Genomic DNA, 23,348 nt, shown 5'->3' with positions numbered 1-23,348 from the left:
TCACCTTTGCACCAGTTTGTTATTGTATGCGTTTATAAAGTGTTCTAATGAATGTTACGGCGCTGCAGAATCAGCCGGCGCTTTGTAAATAAATGTAATGTAATGTAACCTGGATTTATTCTCATGCGTTTGCTTGAAGTCTATCGGATCTTTCCTAACAAACCTTTTCCTTATGAGTCAGCCCATCCAAGGGTCTACCACCCGAAAAAATGCAACCTTGCGGAAGGAGACAAGGCCACAAAACTATCAGGAATGCAGAGGCAAATACATCACGCTCAAGGGAGCTTGCCTTCATCTGTACTGGAAGAGTCATACAACTGGAGAAGCCCAGGTAGCCCACAGGAATCCTCACAAGGGCCCAGCCAGCTAACCGGCTGTTCATATATGGCGCTAGTATAGTTTGCTTTGTTGCTGCAGTACAACCTGCATCACTAAAGTTACTGCAGTTTTAAGTTGTGAATTTTTTCAGGTTATCTACCACAACTGGGACATGCAATGCTCCAAAACATTATGATTGCTAAACAAGAAATTTTAAAAAAAAACTACTGTATCAGCCTAGTCTAGTAGATGTGGGCAGGCCAGATGGTTCATGGTTGAAAAAGCCTAAATTCCATCAAGTAAAAGCAGTCTAAGTCACTGTGAAAGGCTGATGAATAATGATAGTAAGGACTAGACTACAGAATTCACTTCTAAAGGGGGTGACCTCTTTGGCGTTTTACATTTCTTGTAAGTGAGGAAAGCGTCGAAATTAAGGTTGAGTCAAGGCAGCATTCAAGCATATGCACTTTGTTACGAGAACAAACCAAAACGCATCTAAACACATGGAAACAATACTGTTGGGTATGGGTTTATTTGTATAACAGGTACACAAGTACTTGCCATTAGACCATTAATGTTTGACAATAAAAACAGTGTATCAGAATTTAGCGTTTTGGGAATTATCACATCTCCTTTATGCAATGCAAAATGCTTACGAATACGATTCATTCAGAAAGTAAAAAATATAAGCAAACAATTTTTACAGAGGACAAAAAACCTTTCCAAACATCCAACAATAATGGAAGAGTGTGTGTACTGCTAAATCAAACACAGAAATTACATAGAGTACTGCCAAAACACAGTATAATATCGCCATTGCCTATTTTACTCAGGGCAATAGTATAGACTTGTGCTCCCAAGCATCTTTTACAATATGTTAAATATTTTTTTTTATTATTATTATTGCTTGTCTTCTTTCTGATCTTGCTTTTGTTCTCCACTTCCAGAGCTTTCTCTGTCAGACGCCATCTGATAAAAATTAGGAAATTGTTAGAACCGACTCAAAAGTAACTTATGATTACGACTGCTGAGAATCAGGATACAACACCATATGCTGGGGCTCTCTCTGTTGAAAGGAGTGTAGCCCTGTATATTGCATAATATAAAGTCTGCACTAGCACGATTTTGAATGATTGAAGGCTGAAGCAAATACTTACCAGTGACTTATTGCCAAACGCACACACTTGTAACACTGTACAATTGTGTTTGTCTCCTACCAACTACATGGAGTTTTTACTAGCTTTGCAATATACCTTCTCTGAATGTCATAATCCAATGCATTATGCAGCCATCCCTCATTAATCCATGCTTTTGAGATTAATGAATTTACATTAGTTTTTTTTTGTTTTTTAAACTATACCTTTTTATATGCCATTTCAAAGAGTTTTAGAGAAGCTTGCTGGAGATTTGAAGATGCTTGTCTGATGCTCTCTCCTGTTTCTGTGTCTTTACGAGCCAAGAGTTCTTTTACTTTGGTGATTTCTTCCTTCAGCTTATTGCACTATAAAATGAAACAGTATATACAATGAAAGCCTCAGCTATAATGTATGGGCAACTTCTTCAAAAGCATATTATATACATATATACACACACAAACACTCATTTGTTTTGTTTTGTGAAAAACAGTACCAAGAACACCTGTGCAAGAGGAGTCCTTTTCTTGTACTATAACCTACCTACAAAATAACCATGCCACCACAGCAGGAGGGGAGTAGGGAGAGAGAAAGAAATTCTCCTTGAAGTCCATAATTGAGAACTTTTTACAGCAAATAGCATCACTGTTTCCAAACTCTACCTTTTACAGCTTTTTTACATTAAAACCGTTTACTGGGACTGTCCAGGAAAGTAAAGCATATTAAAAACACAGAGTACTTTGAACATACAGTCCTTAAATAAAAAGGCACATGGTCTAAAGATTCTTGCTACCAATATACTGTTCCAGGCACCCGATAAGTGGCAGGGAATAGACCCTTGCATTCAATGTTTGTAATGGTGCATTAGTTAGAAGATTATGTATACATGCATCCGTCCCTTCCTAACACAGCATGCCACCAAGGCTCTTGTCCATGCCCTGATTATCTCCAGTCTTGACTACTGTAACTCTGTCTTAGCCGGTCTCCCTCTTAACAGTCTCTCCCCTCTACAATCCACCATGAACGCTGCTGCCAGACTTATCTTCCTCTCACATCGCTTTACTAACATCTCTCCCCTCTGTCAGTCTCTTCACTGGCTGCCTGTGCACTTCAGGATTCATTTCAAAATCCTCACTCTTACTTTTAAAGCCCTTCACAACAGTTCCCCTCCCTACATCTCCTCTCTCATCTCTAAATACACTCCTAACCGGTCTCTCTGCTCATCCAATGATCTCCTTCTATCCTCTCCTCCGGTTTCTAGCTCTCATGCCCGCTTACAAGATTTCTCAAGGGCTGCCCCTATCCTCTGGAATGCCCTCCCCCAGTCTATCCATCTCCCCCCCTGCCTTTATTCCGTCAAAAAATCCCTCAAGACCTACTTCTTTAAGGATGCTTACAACATAGCACACTAACGCCCCCCCATTTTACTTTAGCTCACCTTTCCTACTCCCTCTCCTGCAATACTTTTACTAGTGTGGTTGGTCCATCCATTACAATGGCACTTTTACCTGTTGCGTAATACACCCTAACTCCCTCTAGACTGTAAGCTTGTTTGAGCAGGGCCATCCTCACCTGTTGTCTCTGTTAGTCAATTTGTTATGTTACATACTACACTTGGTATGTCCTGTCTACCCATTGTACAGCACTACGGAATTTGATGGCGCTAATTTACATCTAGAAACACAAGTTCTAACCTCATCAGCAGGTAGCTGATCCTTATATTCTTCCATCTTCGACTCTGTGTCATGAATAATTCCTTCTGCATTGTTTACAGCTTCAACGCGTTCCTAAAAAAATAAAAAATAAAAAAATAAAAGTGAAAAAACATTGACATTGTATGCAACCACAGAAAGGGATACCAAAGGGTTTCTTTATTAAAAAATAACCAACAAAACCTTCACACGTTACCAGCATAGAATTTGTCTATCAGCTTATAACCGTCATGGTTTTGTGTAAAGCATGGTATGCATTGGTATTTAGGTATACTTGCCATAAGGAGAAACTAGCTTTGGTAAAGCAAATTTTCTTGCTGTTGATTCGGCAAGTTCAACTGACTAGAGTTATTAAAGTTTGATTGGCATTTTATATAAAAGATGTATTTAAATAAAACCAATCAACTTTTTTCTCAACATTTAGATTTTGCCTCTTATTGGAAGGAGTGCCAGTGTTTAAGTGTTTTTCTGTTTTGTTTGTGTATGTGTAGTGTCCCACAACCGGTAAGAGGCACCATCAATATACTTTATTTTTATGGGCTCAGATTGCATACAGCTTATTGGATTTAAACAGATTTGAGGCCACTTTATTCTAGTGTCTCGATGGGTATAAAACCAAACAAAACCTTATGAAGCAACACATATCCACCACATTAGTAATTAGTCATTTAGCATAATTCCCTTGGTACTCTTAACTAAGCAACACGCCACAGGGCGTTAAGAAGTTAATAAAGCCTTCTTTGGTTTACTTTGTTTGTAAAAAGGGACAGATCCCTTGCATAGAATCATGCATATTAAAGTATCTATGCATACTTAACGAAGAGGGGGGGGGAGAAAAACCTCACAGCTGACCGAAGGCACAGCCACACTGCAACATCTGTAGTATTTGTGGCAGTAAGTACATCCAATGAAATCAATGGGGATATGTCCAGTCACCGATAGACAGCCAATGGAAAGACATTACACATGTGCATTGCACCCTGCATGGAGGAGCCAGCTGAATGCATCTTGTACAGGGCATTTAGAGAAAGGGGCAAATACATCTGGAAACATTCTGCATATTTCCCCCATGCATTTGAAAAACAGCACACACAAAATTGTAGAGATTATGCATTAGAGTACATACAATACAAAAACATTGGGACTCTTAATTATCGAATCCCGACCCATTGCCACAGGTGTATAAAAATCAAGCACCTACCAATGCAGTCTGCATTTACAAACTTGTAAAAAAGTTGTTCTAAAGAGCGGTACTGTAATAGGATGCCACCGTTGCAATAAGTCAGTTTGTGAAATTTCACCTCTGCTATATATTCCACAGTCTACTGTAAGTTATATTATTGGAAAGTGGAAGTGTTTTTGAGTTGCTGCTGTCCCTAATCAGCCACAGAGTGGAATCCACATCAGCACAAAAACTGTGCGACAGGAGTTTCATGGAATATATTTCCATGGCCAACCTCATCACCAAGTACCATGCAAACTGTCAAATCAAGTGATGTAAAGCACGCCACCACTGGACTCTAGCAATGGAAACAGCGTTCTCCTTGCTTCTGTTCACTAAAAAGAATATATCTGCTTGACTGCATTGTGCCAACTGTAAAGTTTGATGGAGGATGGATAATGGTATGGGCTCTTTTTTTAGGGGCTGGGTTAGCTTCCAACTTTGTGGGCCCAGTTTGGGGAAGGCCCTTTTCCTGTTCAACATGACTGTGCCCAAAGCAAGGTCCATAAAGACATGGCTGGAAGAGTGGAAGCTGTTACAGCTGCAAAGTGGCACCAAGTACATTTTAATGTCTATGTATTTAGAATGCAGTGTCATAGAAGTCCCTATTGGTGTAATGGTCAGGTGTCCCGATACTTTTGTCTGTATATTGTATGATTGCTTGTGATTACACATCAGCCCTGTTTTCATATGCCCTAATTTTAGCACAAACATAAGATGCACGCATTTAAAACTGCATATTAGATTCACATACCTTTCTCCTTCGGTCTTCCTCTGCATATTTTTCTGCATTCTTCACCATATTCTCTATGTCATCTTTACTCAGACCACCAGAAGACTGTATGACAACTACAAAGATATTTTAGATCAGATACAAAACACTATACCCCGTCGCTTAAGAAATATTTAACATCAGGATCCTTTCTAGAGAGATAATTTTGGCCATCAAGTGATGGCCAAAATATTTTACACATTAAACCAAAAACATATACTCAAGATGTCACTAGTGCTTCCAGCTACTAATGTGCCTTCTGGGTGGTGCATTCTTGCACTATATTAGTTATATTGTGTAATATAATTGTAGTTTTTGAATGCTCACGGGTGTATCCTTTATAGGAATCCTAGGTTTATATTAAGGCCTTAAGGTATTTTCCGCTGACAAGTCTTTAATATTTCATAGCTGTCTAAGAGTGAAGACAGGTGGTTCAGGAAATAGCCACTAAAGGAGAGCATTTAGTGGCATCCTTTATTGTAGTAGATAATGTTCAGCATTATTTTCTTTGTACTTGTTTTTGAATTGGTTTAAATTCTTTGGATAGTGTTTAGACACTTATAGTAGTTATAATATTCTGTGGCACTTGTCAGCCTAGCTACGCATAATGCTTTGTTTGCCATGGTTTTAGGTGGAAATTGGGCAATAGCTGCACCTGTTCAATCGCTTTTTGCTGGACAACTCTCCTACTGCTTCACTTCCCCCCCAACCAACGAGATTGTAAGCACAAGCAGGGCCTTTTTCTCCTTTTGTACCAGTTTGTTATTGTTTGCATATTTAAATTCATCCTATCAGCTGCTGCTGCTATATAAAATTTAAAATGTAAAAGATAAGCAAAGTTTATCATTAATGTCTGATGCTTCTCATACCGATAGTATGAGGTGCCTACATTTCCACTTTTTCTTTTAACTTTAGAGACACTTGCTACACAAATGGTAGTCTCATACCAGACTTCCGGCGTGGGGTGGGTTAATGGCATTTCCAGAAGATATGCCTCTTTATGACAACATAGAAAGTCATGAGGGCTTTAATGAGTTAATACGTGTTATCCTTATGTCCGGGAAGTGTATGCACCGTGGAAAATACCATACTTTTGTTTAAATGAAAGGCCAAGCTTAATCTATAGATAAATGGACAGCATTAACATGTTAACACATATTATGTTCCTCTCTTTATACAGAAGATAAACTGGCTTCCTCTAGCAAAATATGCTTGCTAAGAAAATAAAATTTCCCTGGCTGCACAGGTAGTCTCATCTACCTGAAGAGCTCCTTTGTCAATTTCACCTTCTGCTACTTTAAAATAGTAGTCTTCTACCAATTCAAAACTTAATACAAATATTATCCATATGCAAACATACTTTGTTGCTCCCGGCCTGTTCCTTTGTCTTTTGCAGAAACGTGAACTATTCCATTAGCATCAATATCAAATGTAACTTCAATCTGAGGTACACCACGGGGTGCTGGAGGGAGGCCAACCTACAAAAAAAAAATGGAGGGGAAAGGGAATGAGCATTTACAGTGTAGTATGCAGAATAGTTTTACTTGCATACAGTTAATCACACCTACTCCATAAAGCAAAAGCAAACTAGAAGTGGAACAAGTGTGGACACATGGCCTCATGGTGTGTGTGAGCAAGATTTTATTTGGGGGAGGGGGAAGAAAAGGCATACAAGAGGTAGTAGCTTTGAAGGTTTAAGAAATACTACACACGGCAACAAGTGAGAAATTCATTCATTCAGGTCAAGTGACAATGGATTTCAGAGCTAATGACCAATTCTGACTTTAAGAACAAGACTGAAGACAAAACTGAGCAGCAATAACAAGCTGTCCATTTTAAACATATATGCTTACCAGTGTAAACTGTCCAAGAAGTTTGTTGTCACTAGCCATTTCTCTCTCCCCCTGGCATACTTTGATCTCCACTTGAGTCTGTCCATCAGCAGCAGTGGAGAAGACCTTAAAACAGAAAAAATGTTAAGTAAATTGAGTAATAAAAAGTTATAAGAAACCCTGCAATATATTTCTCAATTCTTAGTGGATGCTTCCAGACAGTAGGTTACATGCAACACATTTTGAGTTTAGGCAATTTATGCAAGCCCACGCCATAAAAGCTGAAAGTTGCAGGGGGAAAAAAATAGAAAATGCATTACCTGGCTTTTTTTAGTTGGTATAGTTGTGTTTCTGCCGATCAGCTTTGTGAAGACACCCCCTAATGTTTCAATGCCAAGAGACAATGGGGTGACATCCAACAACAAGACGTCTGTAACATCACCTGCTAACACACCACCTTGAATAGCCGCTCCAATGGCAACAGCTTCATCAGGGTTTACAGCTTTGCTTGGTGCACGACCAAATAAGTCTTGGACAGTTTGTTGAACCTACATTAAAGAGGATTGCCAAGTAATGAAAATCAGAAACTCATAATTTGTTCTACATCTATACCAACCTACATTCTAAAAAAATGCAAATTCACATGCCAGTTCTTTTGAAAATTACATTTTATCTTACAAAACTGCAAAGGTTTTAAGATAAGCAACTTAACCATCTCTCCTTAAAAGGGGTGGGGAAGGGGGCAAAAAAAAATAAAAAAAAAGTCACCTTTGGCATTCGAGTCATTCCACCAACAAGGAGAACTTCTCCAATATCACTCTTGCTCACTTCTGCATCTTGCATAGCTTTCTGGCTAGGTGAAATTGTTCTTTTGATTAAATCAGACACAATTCCCTCAAACTGGGAACGAGTTAATTTCATGTTTAAATGCTTTGGTCCTGATGCATCCATGGTCAGGTATGGCAGATTGATATCAGTCTGAAACACAGTAACTGGACATTAACGGCGCAAAATAGAAAGCAACAGTAAAAGGTACAACACAAGACCATTAAAAGGTTTATCAAATAAGATGATGCATAGTGGGCACAAGCACTGCATCCAACACAGGATTAGGCTCATTTATACTTCTAGATAACAAAACTATATATTTTGTTGCTGTACATCATGTAGCAAAATTCCAGGTAGCTTTTCTAATAGTCTAAAACAGTATACATTAAATATCACAACGTATCTGGTCAGAGTGATTAAGTTCAAATGAACCCCCTCACTGTGAGCAAGGCAGGAACAATATATATGTAAACTTTTTAGAGACATGTCCCTTTAGGGCGTACGGACAACTAAATGCAGAAGTGTATACCTGCACAGATGACGACAATTCACATTTTGCTTTTTCAGCTGCTTCTCTGACGCGCTGAAGAGCCATATTGTCTTTAGTCAGGTCTACCCCAGTCTTACATTTGAAGAAAAAGAAATATATGTAATCAAGAAAAGCACAAAAAGAACAGATACACACATATCTCTCTACATATATACATACACAAAATAGCTGTGTGTGTGTGTATATATATATATGTATAATGTGTGTATTTGTCGGAAGCTATGTATCACTAAGTTTTGCATAAAATGTGTATAAACATGCAGAGTTGAAATTTTCTAGATCACAACTTCCTCTTAAGTTGTTTTCATTTTAATACATAGCAGGGTTAAAATTGGATCATGTACACACTCCAAAGTGATTTCTCTCTTATGCTCAAAACTAAAGTGATCAGTGCCAAGAGCAATGTTGACAGCTCCAATTGGCCACTGCTTGTCTACCCATCCCAGGCAGCCAGCAGCAGCGACACTCCTGCTAATTGTAGCTACAATTGGATGCAAGCATTGACAGAGGATGTAAATGAGTTTAAATAACCAATATTTTGTTGAAGACCTCTAATTAATTGAACTATGACATATGCAGGATAGCTCGGTGCTTGCTTCAAAGAAAATCTGCCAGTGACAGTCCTCCAGTATTATGCATAGTGGATTCAGGCAATTCTCCCGTGACACTATGTCTTGGGACAAAGATGCTCTACAAACGGAGTAGTTTAATTTTCCTAAACAAGGAAAATGTTCCTCCAATAAAGGTACATGGATTAAAAGAGAAAGGTAAAATTCTCCTGATCGGAGTTTTACCCTATACAAAAAGAACATTTTGTAAAGCAGGGGTTGACAAACACTCTTAAAACACTACGCAACAACAGTCACTCACACTGGCTACACATATACAAAAAAAAAAAAAAAAAAACACAAAAAACACTATGCACACTGAATCTAGCACTACAATACAACAGACATTGACTCAGGCAATATGCATTTACACACACAAGTTCGCCCCATGGGAGCCTTAGGTGGAATATTCTGAAACAGTCAGACCAGATCATAAGCTCAGTGATCCAGAATATTCACTAGTTAATGTACTTGGGTATCTAAAACATGGACTAAACAAAAGCAGGCAGCCAACCCGTCACCAGGTGAGTGTGCAACACACACCGTGTATACAAAAAGAAAACACTTCGCTACATCCACCAGACAAGCATGTCTTGTCTGGTGGATGTAGATGAATGTTTAATAATGCCTGCTATTACCAATTTCTTAGTGGAGGGGTTTTCTATCACTCTTCCACTATCATACTTAATTTAAGATAATATAAAATATATGTATTATATAAATAAATGTGTGTGTACATACAGTTGCACTTAACTATTAACTAAGTATTTTATAAACATAAATGTATAATTTTATTCTTTCAACCAACCTCTCTTTTAAATTGTTTCACAATGTGCTGTAGTAATGCCTGGTCAAAGTCTTCACCACCTAGAAAAGTGTCTCCATTTGTGGATTTTACTTCAAAAACACCTTTTTGAATTTCCAAGATCGAAATGTCAAATGTTCCACCACCAAGGTCGTAAACAGCAATACTGAAAAAGAAAAAAGAAACCATATTAAAAACATTTATAGAATAGTTTTCAAAACCTAATGGTTTGGAGCTTTTTTTCCATATGTTGATTCAATTATAATTTACCTTTTTTTATAGAACTTAGTATGCTGGCTTTGTAACTGGAATATTGAACTCCTAAAACAGGCCTAAAAAATCATGCTTATATAAAGCATTTGGACACGCAATCACTAACAAAGTTAGTTGTCGCAATAATGTGATTTTTTTGCAGCACCCCATCAGTTAACAAAATAGATCAGATTTAAAATCTATATATAAATAAATAAAATGGTCTTTGTGCAAAATGCCATGAAACAATTGTCGATGCAAAGTCTTGGTAGAGGACAGGAATGGCAGTGGTACACAGAGTACCTCCTTTTCTAAAGCAGACTCTCCTTGAGTCTAATTTAGATTTTTGGAGTACTGAAAAGTGCTGCATTTATTTATTTTTAGCATATACCAGTAAGTCAATAGGGGAGTGGAAGTGTTAAAGATCATCACAATCATAGAAAAACTCAGAAACTGAGGGGTGAAGCTTGCTAAAGTTTCTAAAGTCAATCTGGTTACTCACACTTTATCATCAGATTTATCTAGACCATATGCAAGAGCTGCAGCAGTAGGTTCATTGATCACTCGCAGAACATTAAGACCAGAAATCTGTCCAGCATCTTTTGTCGCCTGCAATTCAAAGAAAGAAATGAAATGTTTGAAAAAAAAAAATCCCTTTGATACTTTTTGAACATTGTAAATATAATTTATGTACATAGAATATGGGTGTTTAATTTATGTTACCTGCGATACTGGAAGGTTATGTGACCTATCGAGATCATTCACTAAACTAATTCTCTAACCCCATCATGTGCCAGGAACGTCAATTGTCATTAACTGTATGCATTTCCTAGACGTGCCAGGCACGAGGGAGCTAAAAAAGAAACCGCTAAAGTATAAAGTTTACATTTATTGATTTAATGATTGCCGTTTTCCACATTTGCATTTATTTTTACATATGAGCAAATAAGTAGAGGGGAACTTTTGGATGAGCTAGAACTCTTAGCACTCTAAATACACCACATTATGTAGTCTTGTTTATGTATTACAATAGAGTACATCCTGCTCCCTTTTGATGAGATGCTCTGCATATTATGGAAAAGTAGTATAAAAAACATGCTCCATATCACCCCCCCCCCTCAAAAAAGGCATATGCCTAACCTGTCTCTGTGAGTCATTGAAGTAAGCAGGTACAGTAATAACTGCGTTCTTGACTGAATGTCCCAAATAGCTTTCTGGGGTAGTGGAGAGAGGAAACACACATTAGTACAGAATGTTAAACAAAATTGTAAAGATTCACAATTAGACACTAGAAAAGAAAAAAAAAGTGGTCCAATGACTACCGATTGCCTTCCTCAGGCAATTAGTAGCAGGATCACACAAAATCTGGGTAATTCAAGTGCAAGAGAATACAATAAAAATCACCTAATTAGTGGTAAACAGAAAGTGCAGCAGATTCAAACTATGATTTTATACTGAAATATTATTCCACCAATATCTAATTAAACAGACTAAAACGTGAAAAATCACAGTGACTGTGCACCTAGTGAACTCATCCAAATAAATGGCTGGAAGGTATTTCCATAATTCCCTTTATAGAAAAGAGAGAAAAAAAAAAAAAAAAAAAAGTACTAACCTGCTGTCTCTTTCATTTTTATCAATACAAATGCTCCAATTTGACTTGGAGAATATAGTTTTCCATGGGCTTCCAACCATGCATCTCCATTTGAGGCACGCACGATTTTGAAAGGAACGTTTTTACTGGTGGAGTACAGAAGAAAAAGAAAAAATTACACACACTAGTCCAACTGCATAACTAACCTTGCATACTACAAAATACAAATAAAATATGGTTGATTTTAAAAAAGTAATTACAGCATTTTAAAAGTTTTAAACAAATGAAAATTGAAGCAAGAAGTTATACATACCAAGTATCCACGAACCAAACAAATAAGCAACTACCATAAACTCCAATTCACAAATCAACATTTCAAAATGAATTATAACATATTGATGTTCCATTCCTCTTGCTACCAAAGAATCATTTATGCCTTAAGGATTAGTTTTTGTACCCTTCGTGCAGTGCTCATATTTAGCTGTAATTTTCTTCTCTCTCACTAAGTGAACCTGCACAGGCTATATCTTTTTTTTTTAGAAGGGCTTTCTTTAGATACCATTGCTTCGATCTTCTAATTTCCTAAATATAAATAAATTATATATATATATATATATATATATATATATATATATATATATATATATATATATATATATATATATATATATATATATATATATATATATATTAGGGCTGCAACAACTAATCGATAAAATCGATAATAATCGATAATGAAATTCGTTGGCAACGAATTTCATTATCGATTAGTTGAAAAAATTAGCTCTGAAAAATCCCCCTCATTATATAATCCGTTTAGTCTGACTCACCGTCTCACAGCAGCAGCTCCTACTTACTCCCCCTCCCTGTAATCACTGTGACAACTGGCCCCGCCCCTTCCTTCTCCAGGCCAGAACCACATGGCTGTGACACTCATCTAACTGTCCATCTATCTATATATATATCTATATATATATATATCTATATATCTATATATCTATATTTGGGCTACTGAAAGTTAGGGGAGGTGGGGGTTAATTTAGGGGCAGTTATGGTTAATTGGGTGTTTAGGGTTAATTTAGGGGCAGTTATGTTAATAGGGTGTTTAGGGTTAATTTAGGAGCAGCTGTGGTTAATGGGGTGTTTGGGGTTAATTTGAGGCAGTTGTGGTTAATGGTGTGTTTAGGGTTAATTTAGGGGATGTTGTGGTTGATGGGGTCTTTAGGGTTAATTTAGGGGATGCTGTGGTTAAGGGGGTGTTAAGGGTTAATTTAGGGGCAGTTATGGTTAATGGGGAGTTTAGGGTTAATTTAGGGGAATCTAAATCCTGGGGGCAGTGAAGTGACATATCTGGGGGTATAAGGCATATACAGTATATAAGGCATATGTGGGGAGGGCAGTGTGGCATGTCTGGGGAGGACGGAGTGGTGTATCAGGGTGTATAAGGCATATCTGGGGTAGAGTGGCATGTCTGGGGAGGATGGAGTGGGGATATAAGGCGTATCAGGCACAGTGGCAGATGTGGGAGGCAGCGTGGAGTGGCAGATGTGGGAGGCAGCGTGGCAGATGTGGGAGGCATTGTGGAGTGGCAGATGTGGGAGGCAGGAGGGCAGGGTGGCATGTCTGGGGAGGATGGAGTGGTGTTTCAGGGGGTATAAGGCGTATCAGGCACAGTGGCATGTGGGGGGTAGAGTGGAGTGGCAGATGTGGGAGGCAGCGTGGAGTGGCAGATGTGGGAGGCAGCGTGGCATGTCTGGGAGGCAGCGTAGCAAGCCTGGGCTCAAATGTGCATATATTGGGGGGCTGGTTGGGAAATAAAGACAAGAAATGTATTATCAAAGTTTTTTATTCTGCTGTTTGTATTTAACATCGTTTAGTAAATTATTTTAAATAAATGAAAAATTTACATTCATTTTTTTTTATCCGATTAATCGAAAAAATAATCGGCCAACTAATCGATTATTAAAATAATCGTTAGTTGCAGCCCTAATATATATATATATATATATATATATATATATATATATATATATATATATATATATATATATATATATATATATATATATATTTTAACTCTTACCACCAACTTTTGTCAAAGTTGTAACAGTCATCGTGTGTGTGTTATAACACATTGCATTTCAGGTGTGATTTTTTTAGCTCCTGTATGTGGCACTGTCAAACACCACCAGCCTATGTGTTCGACAATATCTCCAGAGTACAGCAATACAACCCATGAATAGGTTTGCATGGTTGTTTGAGGGTTAAAAGGCCATATTTGGGAGGGGTGCATTTTTCAGTTTAGAATGTTACCATCTGGTCACCTTGCCCCCATGTCCTATTTGGGACATCTTTGAACTTTTTCTTTTAAGTTTTGTTGAGGTTCCCCTGATTGTGACATCTCCCGATAGTTTTACATGTTATCACTTTTCAAGATGCACCTCGTAGATCATTGGTCGCAAAGGGGTCGAAGAAGCTTTTAATACTTAAGTGGCCATCAGGTCAGAAATTAAGCAAGATCTGGTCAAAAAGGTGTCAATTTTGGTTAGTGAGAAAACGCCCAAGAAGATCTAGAAAGGACCTGAAAGTGATTAGTGTTGCATGAAATTTATCTTGTGTTAACCTCAAAATGTACATGGTGATTAAAGTGGGATATGCTAAGTAAATGCACTATGCACCAAGTTATATCTGTAAACCCTAACACCTCACTGATGCTTTTAACCCCTTTGTGACAAAGGCTGATTTTTTTGTACTCTTCGTGACAACGGCAATTATAACATTTCTGTGCTCCTTTCCCGTTTACTAAACCCACACAAGTTATATATTGTTTTTCAGGACAAGGGCTTTCTTTAGACGACAGTTTTGATTGTATCATATTATTCACTATTAAAAAAAATTACTTTCAAACTTTTAGTTGAAAAATCTTTTACTCATCTATAAAAGGTAATGAAAAAAACTGCTAAATAGATTCTACTATTTGTCCTGAGTTTAGAAATACCCAATGTTTTTTTGCTTTTTTTCTGCAAGTTATAGGGCAATAAGTACAGGTAGCGTTTTTCTATTTCAAAACCATTTTTTCCAAATCTGGTAATTCTTCCCACCATGTGCCATTTCGGGCATCTTTAAAGCCGGCCAATGCAATTTACCCCCATCAAATCATATTTTTGAAAACTAGACACCCCAGGGTATTTCAAATGCTAGTATTTTAACTCTTTCCATGCACTAATTCTACCACCAGTCTTTGTCAAACTTTGTGGTGTAATTTTTTTTGCATCCCCCCCCCCCCCACACAGACATTTTACTTCAGGTATGAATTAACAGGTTCTGGTATATGTCACTAGGGCTGCAATGATATTTTCATAATCGATTAGTTGGCCGATTATATCGGATAAAAAAACAATATGCTAATTTTTCCTTTAAAATAAAAACGCATAATTTACATTAAGATGCGTCATTAACACTGACATAATAATAAAGCTATATTTTAAAGGAACCCAAACACACTATTTCTCTAAGTTTTAGTACCAAAAAGTTTTACTAGTAAATATTAATGTAAACTATTTTTCATATTTAATAAAAACTGAGAAAAAATGCCTCGTTTAGATTTTCTATTTGCCAACCTGCCCCCCCAGTGCACATCTCACTCCCAGCTTGCAACTCTGCCCCATATATATGCCTTATACCTCCTATGTTCCAGAGATGCCACTGTGCCCCCCCAATATGCCTTATACCTCCTATATGCCACTGACATGCCACTGTGCACCCTGATATGCCACTGTGCCCCCCTGATATGCCAGCGTGCCCCAATATGCCTTTAAACCCATGTCACTGATATGCCCTTTACCTCAATATGCCACCATGCCCCGATATGCCTTATACCCCCCTATATGCCACCATGCCCCCTGATATGCCTTACACCTACGATATCCCACTGTGCCCTCTGATATGCCTCATAGCCCCTTTATGCCACTGTGCCCCCCTGAAAAACTGACAGCGCTAAAATAGGCATAAAATATATGCTTTAATAAATAGACAAAAAAAATAAATACACAATATATATAAATATATGGACAATACAAACAAATCATATTACAGCAAGCAAAAAATAAACACAAATTAAAGAATGCACAGACAATTGATAGATCCCGAAAAAAATCCTACCAGCCCACCAGGGATTAATATATCAACAAAAGAAACAAAGGGCAAATAAGCATAAAAATTAAAGATAATAGTCCAGGCTTACCTTACTCGCTCCGTTTTTCTTCTGTTGCTATATTAACCCCTGGTGGGGCAGGTAGAAGTGAAGGGAAGTAGCGGAGGTTGCGCACTAAAATCCAAATCCCCTGCAGTGCTGCACGGGACCTGGATCCTCTGTGGCAGCCGGTAAGGGTCTGTGCGATGCGCGCAGACAGCCGCTTCTCCCCTTCCGTTTCCGTTGGGGCTTCCATGATGGAAGCCGCACCGGAAGGTCACGTGACGCCGGGTTCAGTAATAGAAGCCCCAGAGGAGGGGAGAAGCAGAAGTGGAGGGGAGGGGAGGAGCGGAGGATGTCTGCGCATTTTGCACAGACCCTCACCGGGTGGCAGAGAGAATCCAGGTCTTCTGCAGCTTTGCGGGTGTTCTGGATTCTAGTGTTATAATCCGATCTCTATTTGAGATCGGATTGTAGAAGGAAGGGAGTTTTTCAGAGCATTTACTCTGAAAAACTTTTATAAATCAATAAAAAGATTCAACTAATAGATTATGAAAATCGTTGTCAACGATTTTCATAATTGATTATTATCGACTCGTTGTTTCAGCCCTATATGTCACTATCATAAAACAGCCCAATACGCGTTCAGCAACATCTCCTGAGCACAGCGATACCCTCACATGAATGATTTTGCCTGGCTGTTTGGCATTTGGTGATCCACTGCCCATGCTCTATTTGGTACATCTTTGAGCCCGGCCGTTTCAGTTTGCCCTATAAAACCATATATTTTTTAAAACTAGACACCCCTTTGCATGCACACATTTTACCACCAGCATTTTTTCAAAGTTTGCAGTAGTATTTTTTGTGTGTATTTTTCCCCCACACACCTACTTTAGGTATAAATTTACAGCTCCTGGTATGTCGCTGTCACAATTTCATTGTGTTTTTTTTTTTGCCACGGCGGTCACAGTGCGTCCTGGGGTGAGTCCTGGGGTGAGTGTTTGGTGTTGCTGAATGCCTCCTGATTGAGGCATTTGAGCAACACCATTGAAGTTTAGGAGGTAATCGTTGATCGCCTCCTAAACACTTTTAAAACGGGCGTCCGCCACTATACACGGCCCCTAGTGCCGATTGCAGCGTTGAGGTATTACAGCAACACCGTTTGGGTGTAGAAACCGAACGTATATCGCTTTCTGCACCCGTTTAAAGTCATACCGGTCCTGGCACGTCAATTAGTTAGTCGGGTGACGTGCCCGGACCATCAATTGTCATTAAGGGGTTAAAATACACTGGTTCGTAATACATATACATCACTGCGCTCAGGAGATGTGACTGAACACATATTGGGGTGTTTGACAGGGACATATACCAGGAGTGATAAATTTATACCTGAAGTACAACATGTGTGGGAAAAAAAAAAAAAAAAAAAGAAAAAAAAAAATGTACTACCATAAAGTTTCACAAAGGCTGGTGGTAAAATTAGTGCATGGAAAGGGTTAAAATACCAGCATTTCAAATACCTTGGGGCGTCTAGTTTTTAAAAATATATGATTTGATGGGGTAAATTGCATTGGCTGGCTTAAAGGATACCCGAAATGGCACATGGGGGGGGGGGGAATTACCAGATTTGGGAAAAAAGGTTTTGAAATAGCAAAACGCTACCTGTACTTATTGCCCCATAACGTGCAGAAAAAAGCAAAAAACATTGGGTATTTCTAAACTCAGGACAAATAGTAGAATCTATTTAGCAGGTTTTTTCATTAGTTTTTGCAGATGAGTAAAAGTTTTGTTTAAAAAGTGAGAAAAAGTAATTTAACAAAAAAATCCCCATATTTTATCTTTTTTTATAGTAAATTAGATATGATAAAATTTACGGTATCTAAAGAAAGCCCTGTTTGCCCTGAAAAAAAAATACATATGTGTGGGAGCACAAAATGAGAGAAGAAAATCACAGCTAAACAGCAACACTGAAAAATGTTAAAATAGCCATTGTCCCACAATATACTACGAGTAATAACCACTATTGTCCTTAAGGGGTTAATAATGGAGGACATTACCGCATCACTGAAAAACTAGACAAAGGAAATATTACATCTTCTGCAGCTGTCATCAATCGCTGTTAATTGCAGCAATGATCAGCTGCAGAACTGCTGCTGCTGTCTGCCCAGAGGCACAGGTAGGCCATCAGTAACAGCCAATACCAGCCACTTCCATGTATGTGGTTACTCAAGCCGATCATATGAACCTCGCCAAGAGCAGAGTCCACGAATGTCGACCTTGGCAGTGATCACTGCCTCACTGTGATTGTAAGAGACAAAAAGGCAGCTGGGGTACATAGCAATAAAATAGTCTTTAAGGGGTACAAAGATTTATAATAAAAATAAAACCAAACATTTTTAGGAAGTACTGTGACGAGGAAAAAGACAGCATTCGATGGCTTACTAACCTATTAAGTGGTAAAATAAAATCAACTTACGTATCTTTTTGAACTTCAGAATCATCATATCGCCTGCCGATAAGACGTTTTGTTGCATAAAACGTATTGTTGGGATTAGTAACAGCTTGGCGTTTAGCTGGCATCCCCACTAATCGTTCACCATCAGCTGAAAAGGCTACAACTGAAGGAGTGGTTCTAGCACCTTCAGCGTTTTCAAGAACCTGATGAAAAGGGAAATAGGAATAGTTAGAGCGAATGTCAGTTTTGGCAACAGTAAATTTACTACATCCCCATACTATATGGGAGCAACCATCATAACCACTTCTCAGGGTGCCCGTAAATATTCCTCTTGGGAGCTTGACTTAATGCTCCTCTTGTTAACCTACAGTCTCTCTGGCAGCAGCAGATTGGTGCGACTGCTCCTTAAGATAATGCATGCATCAGCATTTTGCTAGGGCTGCAACTAACGATTATTTTCATAATCGATAAGTTGAACGATTATTTTTCCGATTTCTTTTTTTATCAGATTAATCGTTTAAATCTTAAATACACGAAAAATTTACATTAATGAACAAACTGGACGTTAAAAATAAAAAAACAGAATAAAAAACAAAAAAAAAAACCTGAGAAAAAGGCATTTTTTGTTTTTATTTCTCAACTTGCCCCCCCCCTGTATGCCTTATACACCTAGATATGCCACTCCACCCTTCCCAGATATAGACCTCTGCCCCCCTATATCACATATTTCCCATATAACCCCCCAGATATGCCCCTCTGCTGTCTAGTCTGCCGGTAAACGAATGCGCGATCCGCACACACAAACCTCAGAAGCTCCATCGAAAGTGCCGGCCAGCAGCAATGACTTAACACTGGAAGGTCATGTGACGCCTGTGCTCCAGCATGGAAGCCCCAGCATTAGCTGAGGTTGTCTGCGCACATTACACAGACGTCCCCTGCAGCGGTGCAAGGGTTCCACCTCTCTAGCAGCCAGCGAACGCTGAGCAATGCGCGCAGACAACCTCCGCCGGGGCTTCTATGGTGGAGCACCGGAAGGATAAGTCACGGTGGTGCTCCATCATATGAGCCCCGGCAGAAGTGGAGGACAGTAGCGGAGTATGTCTGTGCGCATTGCGGGGGATCTGGATCTTAGTGTTATTATCCAACCTCTATTCGAGGTCAGATTATAAGACGAGGGATATTTTTCCTGAAAAAACCCCTCATTTTATAGTCTATAAAATCGATTCAACTAATCAATAATGAAATTCATTGGCAATGATTTTCATTATTGATTCTCAATTCGTTGTTGCAGCCCTACATTTTTAATCACATTACTGATTTTAGATGTGACACTTTCATTTGCTAAGTTTTCATAGATGCTGAACTTGGAGTCAAATGGCACTATCACAATATCGAGGGTCAGAAATAGCACCCGAGGACTACAAATCATATGTCGCCTGAGAGAACGCTGGTGTCAAAGGAGTTTGAGTCCATTGAAAGTTGGGTGGAAACGGTCCTTTAAACTAGGCAATATAGTTACCATGATAAGACAGGTCAAGGATTAGTTTAGCAAAATGTAAGCTGTGATCATTAGACTTTTTTTAATGAACCATGGCATCCTTTGTCATATACATATTATATATTCTAACCCATTTCTAGTGCTTGCTTGATAAAGACTGTGGGTCTTAAGACTGATGTCAAAAGACAAACGTCCGCCATACCTTTGCTTGTTTTCCTTCCATAACAGCAACACAAGAGTTTGTTGTTCCCAGATCAATACCAATAACTGCTCCTTTAATTGCTTCAGAGCTGAGAAAAGAAAATTAAAACTGCATGTGTCTTGTGCCAAAATATTTACATTATTAAAAGGATTGTTGCTTTTGCAGGACTCTCTTTATTTGAAGATTGTTAACACAGAAGGGAATTTAAACATGCAGGCACACAGCTATCCTGACTGTAAGATGAGACCAAGGACCGATGCAAGGTTTGAGTCTCTAAATAAAGAAAAATGGGCAGAAAAGTTTGATTATTCGCCATTAAATCTTATGTTTCTATTGTCATTTTAAGGGGACCAAAAAAAAGTACAGTCTATAATTCCGCCAAGATTATACTCTTTGTTGACCGACCTTTAAGTTAACAACTAAATGTACAACTAAATACATTTCTTACTTTGCATGTGGCTTCCAACACATTTAATCAAATGGCTTAAGATCCCTTAGATGGGGCCTCAATTTGATTTTCAGGATTTAGAAGTAGCTAAATTATTTTCTCTTGTTCCAGAAATCTTCTGAGTTCTTAACAGTTATGGATTTATTCTTTTATAAGCGCATTCAAAGGCGCCAGACATTATTTTGGATGAACATTAAATAACAAAAAATAAGTACAACATTTTAGTGTTACATGTACATAAAGTGTCTTATTTTGCTCTGGGTGTAAACAACTATTTAAGTCCTAATTTGGAGAGTGACCCTAGGATTTTCATTTTGTCAGTTTTAGGGCAAACATCATCATCTTTTAATTAAATAGCACCAACAGCTTACACAGCATTTCTTACACAAAATTATCATTGACAGGCTAAGTTGAATAGATACATTATGGCTACTACAAGGTATAAATATTTTTTTTCCCCCAGACTCCAATTTTCACCGTTCCCCCCCCCAAATTTGACATGCTAGGACCAACTGCAGTAGTTGTCACAACTCAAAGCCACTCTATACAGATGTTACACATTTAGACCACGTCAACAAAAAAACCAAACACACAAAGCTAAAATACTTACGCATAGTCACGTTTAGACATTGTTCCAAGAATCTGACGAACACCACTGTACTGACCCTAAAATATGAAATGATGCATTAGAATTAAAACAATGCTATTGCTGCCTTCTAGTACACAAAATCAATACAATTATTGTTGTTATTTGTTAGTGCCAACTGTCAATTGTACCAGGGTCCACCGCTGGGAGATGTTTCCCCTAATGATGCTTTGGTTTTGTGATATTACGGTACATTTGTGAGGTGGGAGAATATACTACCATAAAAAGGGACAAATATTTACAGTGTGCTTTTCATTTCTTTTCTATAGGCTTTAGTATTTTTTTTTCTTTGTTAAAAACTGTTTTAGATATAGCTATAAACAACTCACCCACCTGTCAAAACCCCCTCATCCCATAAAGAACCCTGAACTAATGAATCTGCCATTGGGCACAGGGTGCACGGTAACATACCTCCCAAATGCCCTTCTTTGGGACCAAAACCTTCAGCTGCCCTTAATTCCCTCTTTTCCTAGCAGCTTAGAATGTTTGGGAAGAAAAATTGTTGTGCAGACCCATTAATGTGTATATAAACAGACATGAGTATTAAAAAAAAAAAATCTAAAAGGCCTTAATCAATATAGAAATGGTTATCGATAGGTCACAAGGTTACAGCCTCTGTAAAGGCCTGTCCCTTAGCCACATCCCTAGGAGAGAAAAATGCCGTACTTTTACATGTGAAAATACAAGCATACAACACTCACTAAAATGTTGCTACTTTGAGTAGTTATTGGTAAAAAAACATGAGAATAAGAACCCCCTCGTTTTTCACACGCAAAGGGCCCAATCACCATAAATGCTGCTAAAATGTCCAAATTTTACATCTATAGGAAGGGTCAGCCAACAAAGACCATAGATACAGCTGCCAGGACTATCCAGTAAACACAAGGTTGTTAGAAACTAAAACCTTACCTGGAGACAAGCAAAAAAAAAAAAATCCTCAGTCAGTGACTATTTCACATACTTTTCAACAAGACTAATCACCAAGTACAGAGAATTAGCCTCAACAGGCAGAATGCAGTATTTCGCATCGTTTTATGAATGCAGGGAACTGACTTCACCCACCTAGATGATATAACACATGTTCTAACACCAGGAGTGCTCTGCATACATAACCCATCTTCATATACAAAAACATACCTTCTTATATCAGGGATAAAAAAAAAAAAAAAAAAAACCCCAGCCACATACCAACTCCGCATGTGCCATATATTATACTTGGCAAGCCTGACACCATTTATTATAGTAAGTCTGCGCAGCTTTCAAGAAGATGTTACATATTGAGAGACATTACAGCCATCTGACCAAGACAGAGCATTCCAGTTCCTTAAATTGATTGTACTTTATACAAATGATATAGCGTATATATAATGTGATTGGAACAACCTTGAACCGTGTAACATCACTCCTGTAGAACAACCACGAGACCAGAACCAAGTATTTCCCCAACAGCCTGAGATAAAATAAAAATCTGCCAGAATAACGGAGACCATTTTATATTACAGCTTTCCGTGGGGAAACTATGGCACTTAATGACATGAACAACAATACGCAACGCTTCATTTTTTTTTTTTTTTTACCTTTCCAACACAGGAAAACCTGCTGCGACCATCGCTTCGTGCAGCGTAAGAGAGAAGCCGAGCTGCTGTTTTGCTAGCGTTCAGCATGATGCAGTAGATTCAGTCGGCCGCTTAGACTGGGAATAAGAATGACTTCTGCGTCCAAAAGAAGCAAATCAATAAAGACCGCTTTTCACGCTGTCACTTCTAGAACTCTCCAAACCACGTGGGTGGGACTACAGAGTTCAAAGCATTGACCTTTTTTACCTTGCTAAGCTCGTCCTTCTCGTGTTTTCCATGATATGCCTGACTGTATGTCAAATAATTAATATATTAAACCGCTAAAAATTAATTTGTAGGAACGTTTAATATATTCAACATACACAGTCACACCTAAACAATGTCATATTTTCAAATATTTTTACACCGATGTGCTTTCTGTATGTTATTTTGGAACGGGCATATTGTAGGCAGCTGAATCAGGTCCTAACTCGGGCATTCTTTCCAAGGTCAGCGAGCATAGGAAGTGCGACTGTTGCAGCGTGGTTACATCAGAGTTGTGTCAGTCATTGCATCTTTTTTCATTTTTTTTTGATTGAACTAAATATTTTCAGTGCAACCCCCCCCCCAACAAAATCATTGTGGGCTGCGAATTACACATTGATTATTGAGACGAAACTAACGAAAACATTGTTTTGGTAGTAAGATTGTAGTATAATTTCTGA

General features: G+C 38.3%; 1 protein-coding gene across 1 annotated transcript; it reads right to left on the bottom strand.

Annotated features, from left to right (window-relative positions):
• Positions 1 to 834: 834 nt before the first annotated feature.
• Positions 835 to 22,868, bottom strand: HSPA9 (heat shock protein family A (Hsp70) member 9). Its single transcript, XM_053465374.1, has 17 exons — positions 22,645 to 22,868; positions 21,032 to 21,087; positions 19,974 to 20,061; positions 18,295 to 18,476; positions 11,648 to 11,772; positions 11,173 to 11,246; positions 10,535 to 10,641; positions 9,784 to 9,946; positions 8,347 to 8,439; positions 7,758 to 7,967; positions 7,310 to 7,537; positions 7,011 to 7,115; positions 6,518 to 6,635; positions 5,140 to 5,234; positions 3,146 to 3,238; positions 1,679 to 1,819; positions 835 to 1,287 (listed from the first exon to the last, which is right to left on the bottom strand). Exons 1-17 carry the CDS (start codon positions 22,729 to 22,731, stop codon positions 1,219 to 1,221), a joined length of 2,034 nt encoding a protein of 677 aa, XP_053321349.1. The 5' UTR covers positions 22,732 to 22,868; the 3' UTR covers positions 835 to 1,218.
• Positions 22,869 to 23,348: the final 480 nt, after the last annotated feature.

The sequence above is a fragment of the Spea bombifrons genome, chromosome 4 (genome assembly GCF_027358695.1).
Source record: "Spea bombifrons isolate aSpeBom1 chromosome 4, aSpeBom1.2.pri, whole genome shotgun sequence".
NCBI classification, from domain to species: domain Eukaryota; kingdom Metazoa; phylum Chordata; class Amphibia; order Anura; family Pelobatidae; genus Spea; species Spea bombifrons.
The sequence above is the reverse complement of the archived record's forward strand: the minus strand, read 5'-3'. Positions and strand labels throughout refer to the sequence as shown.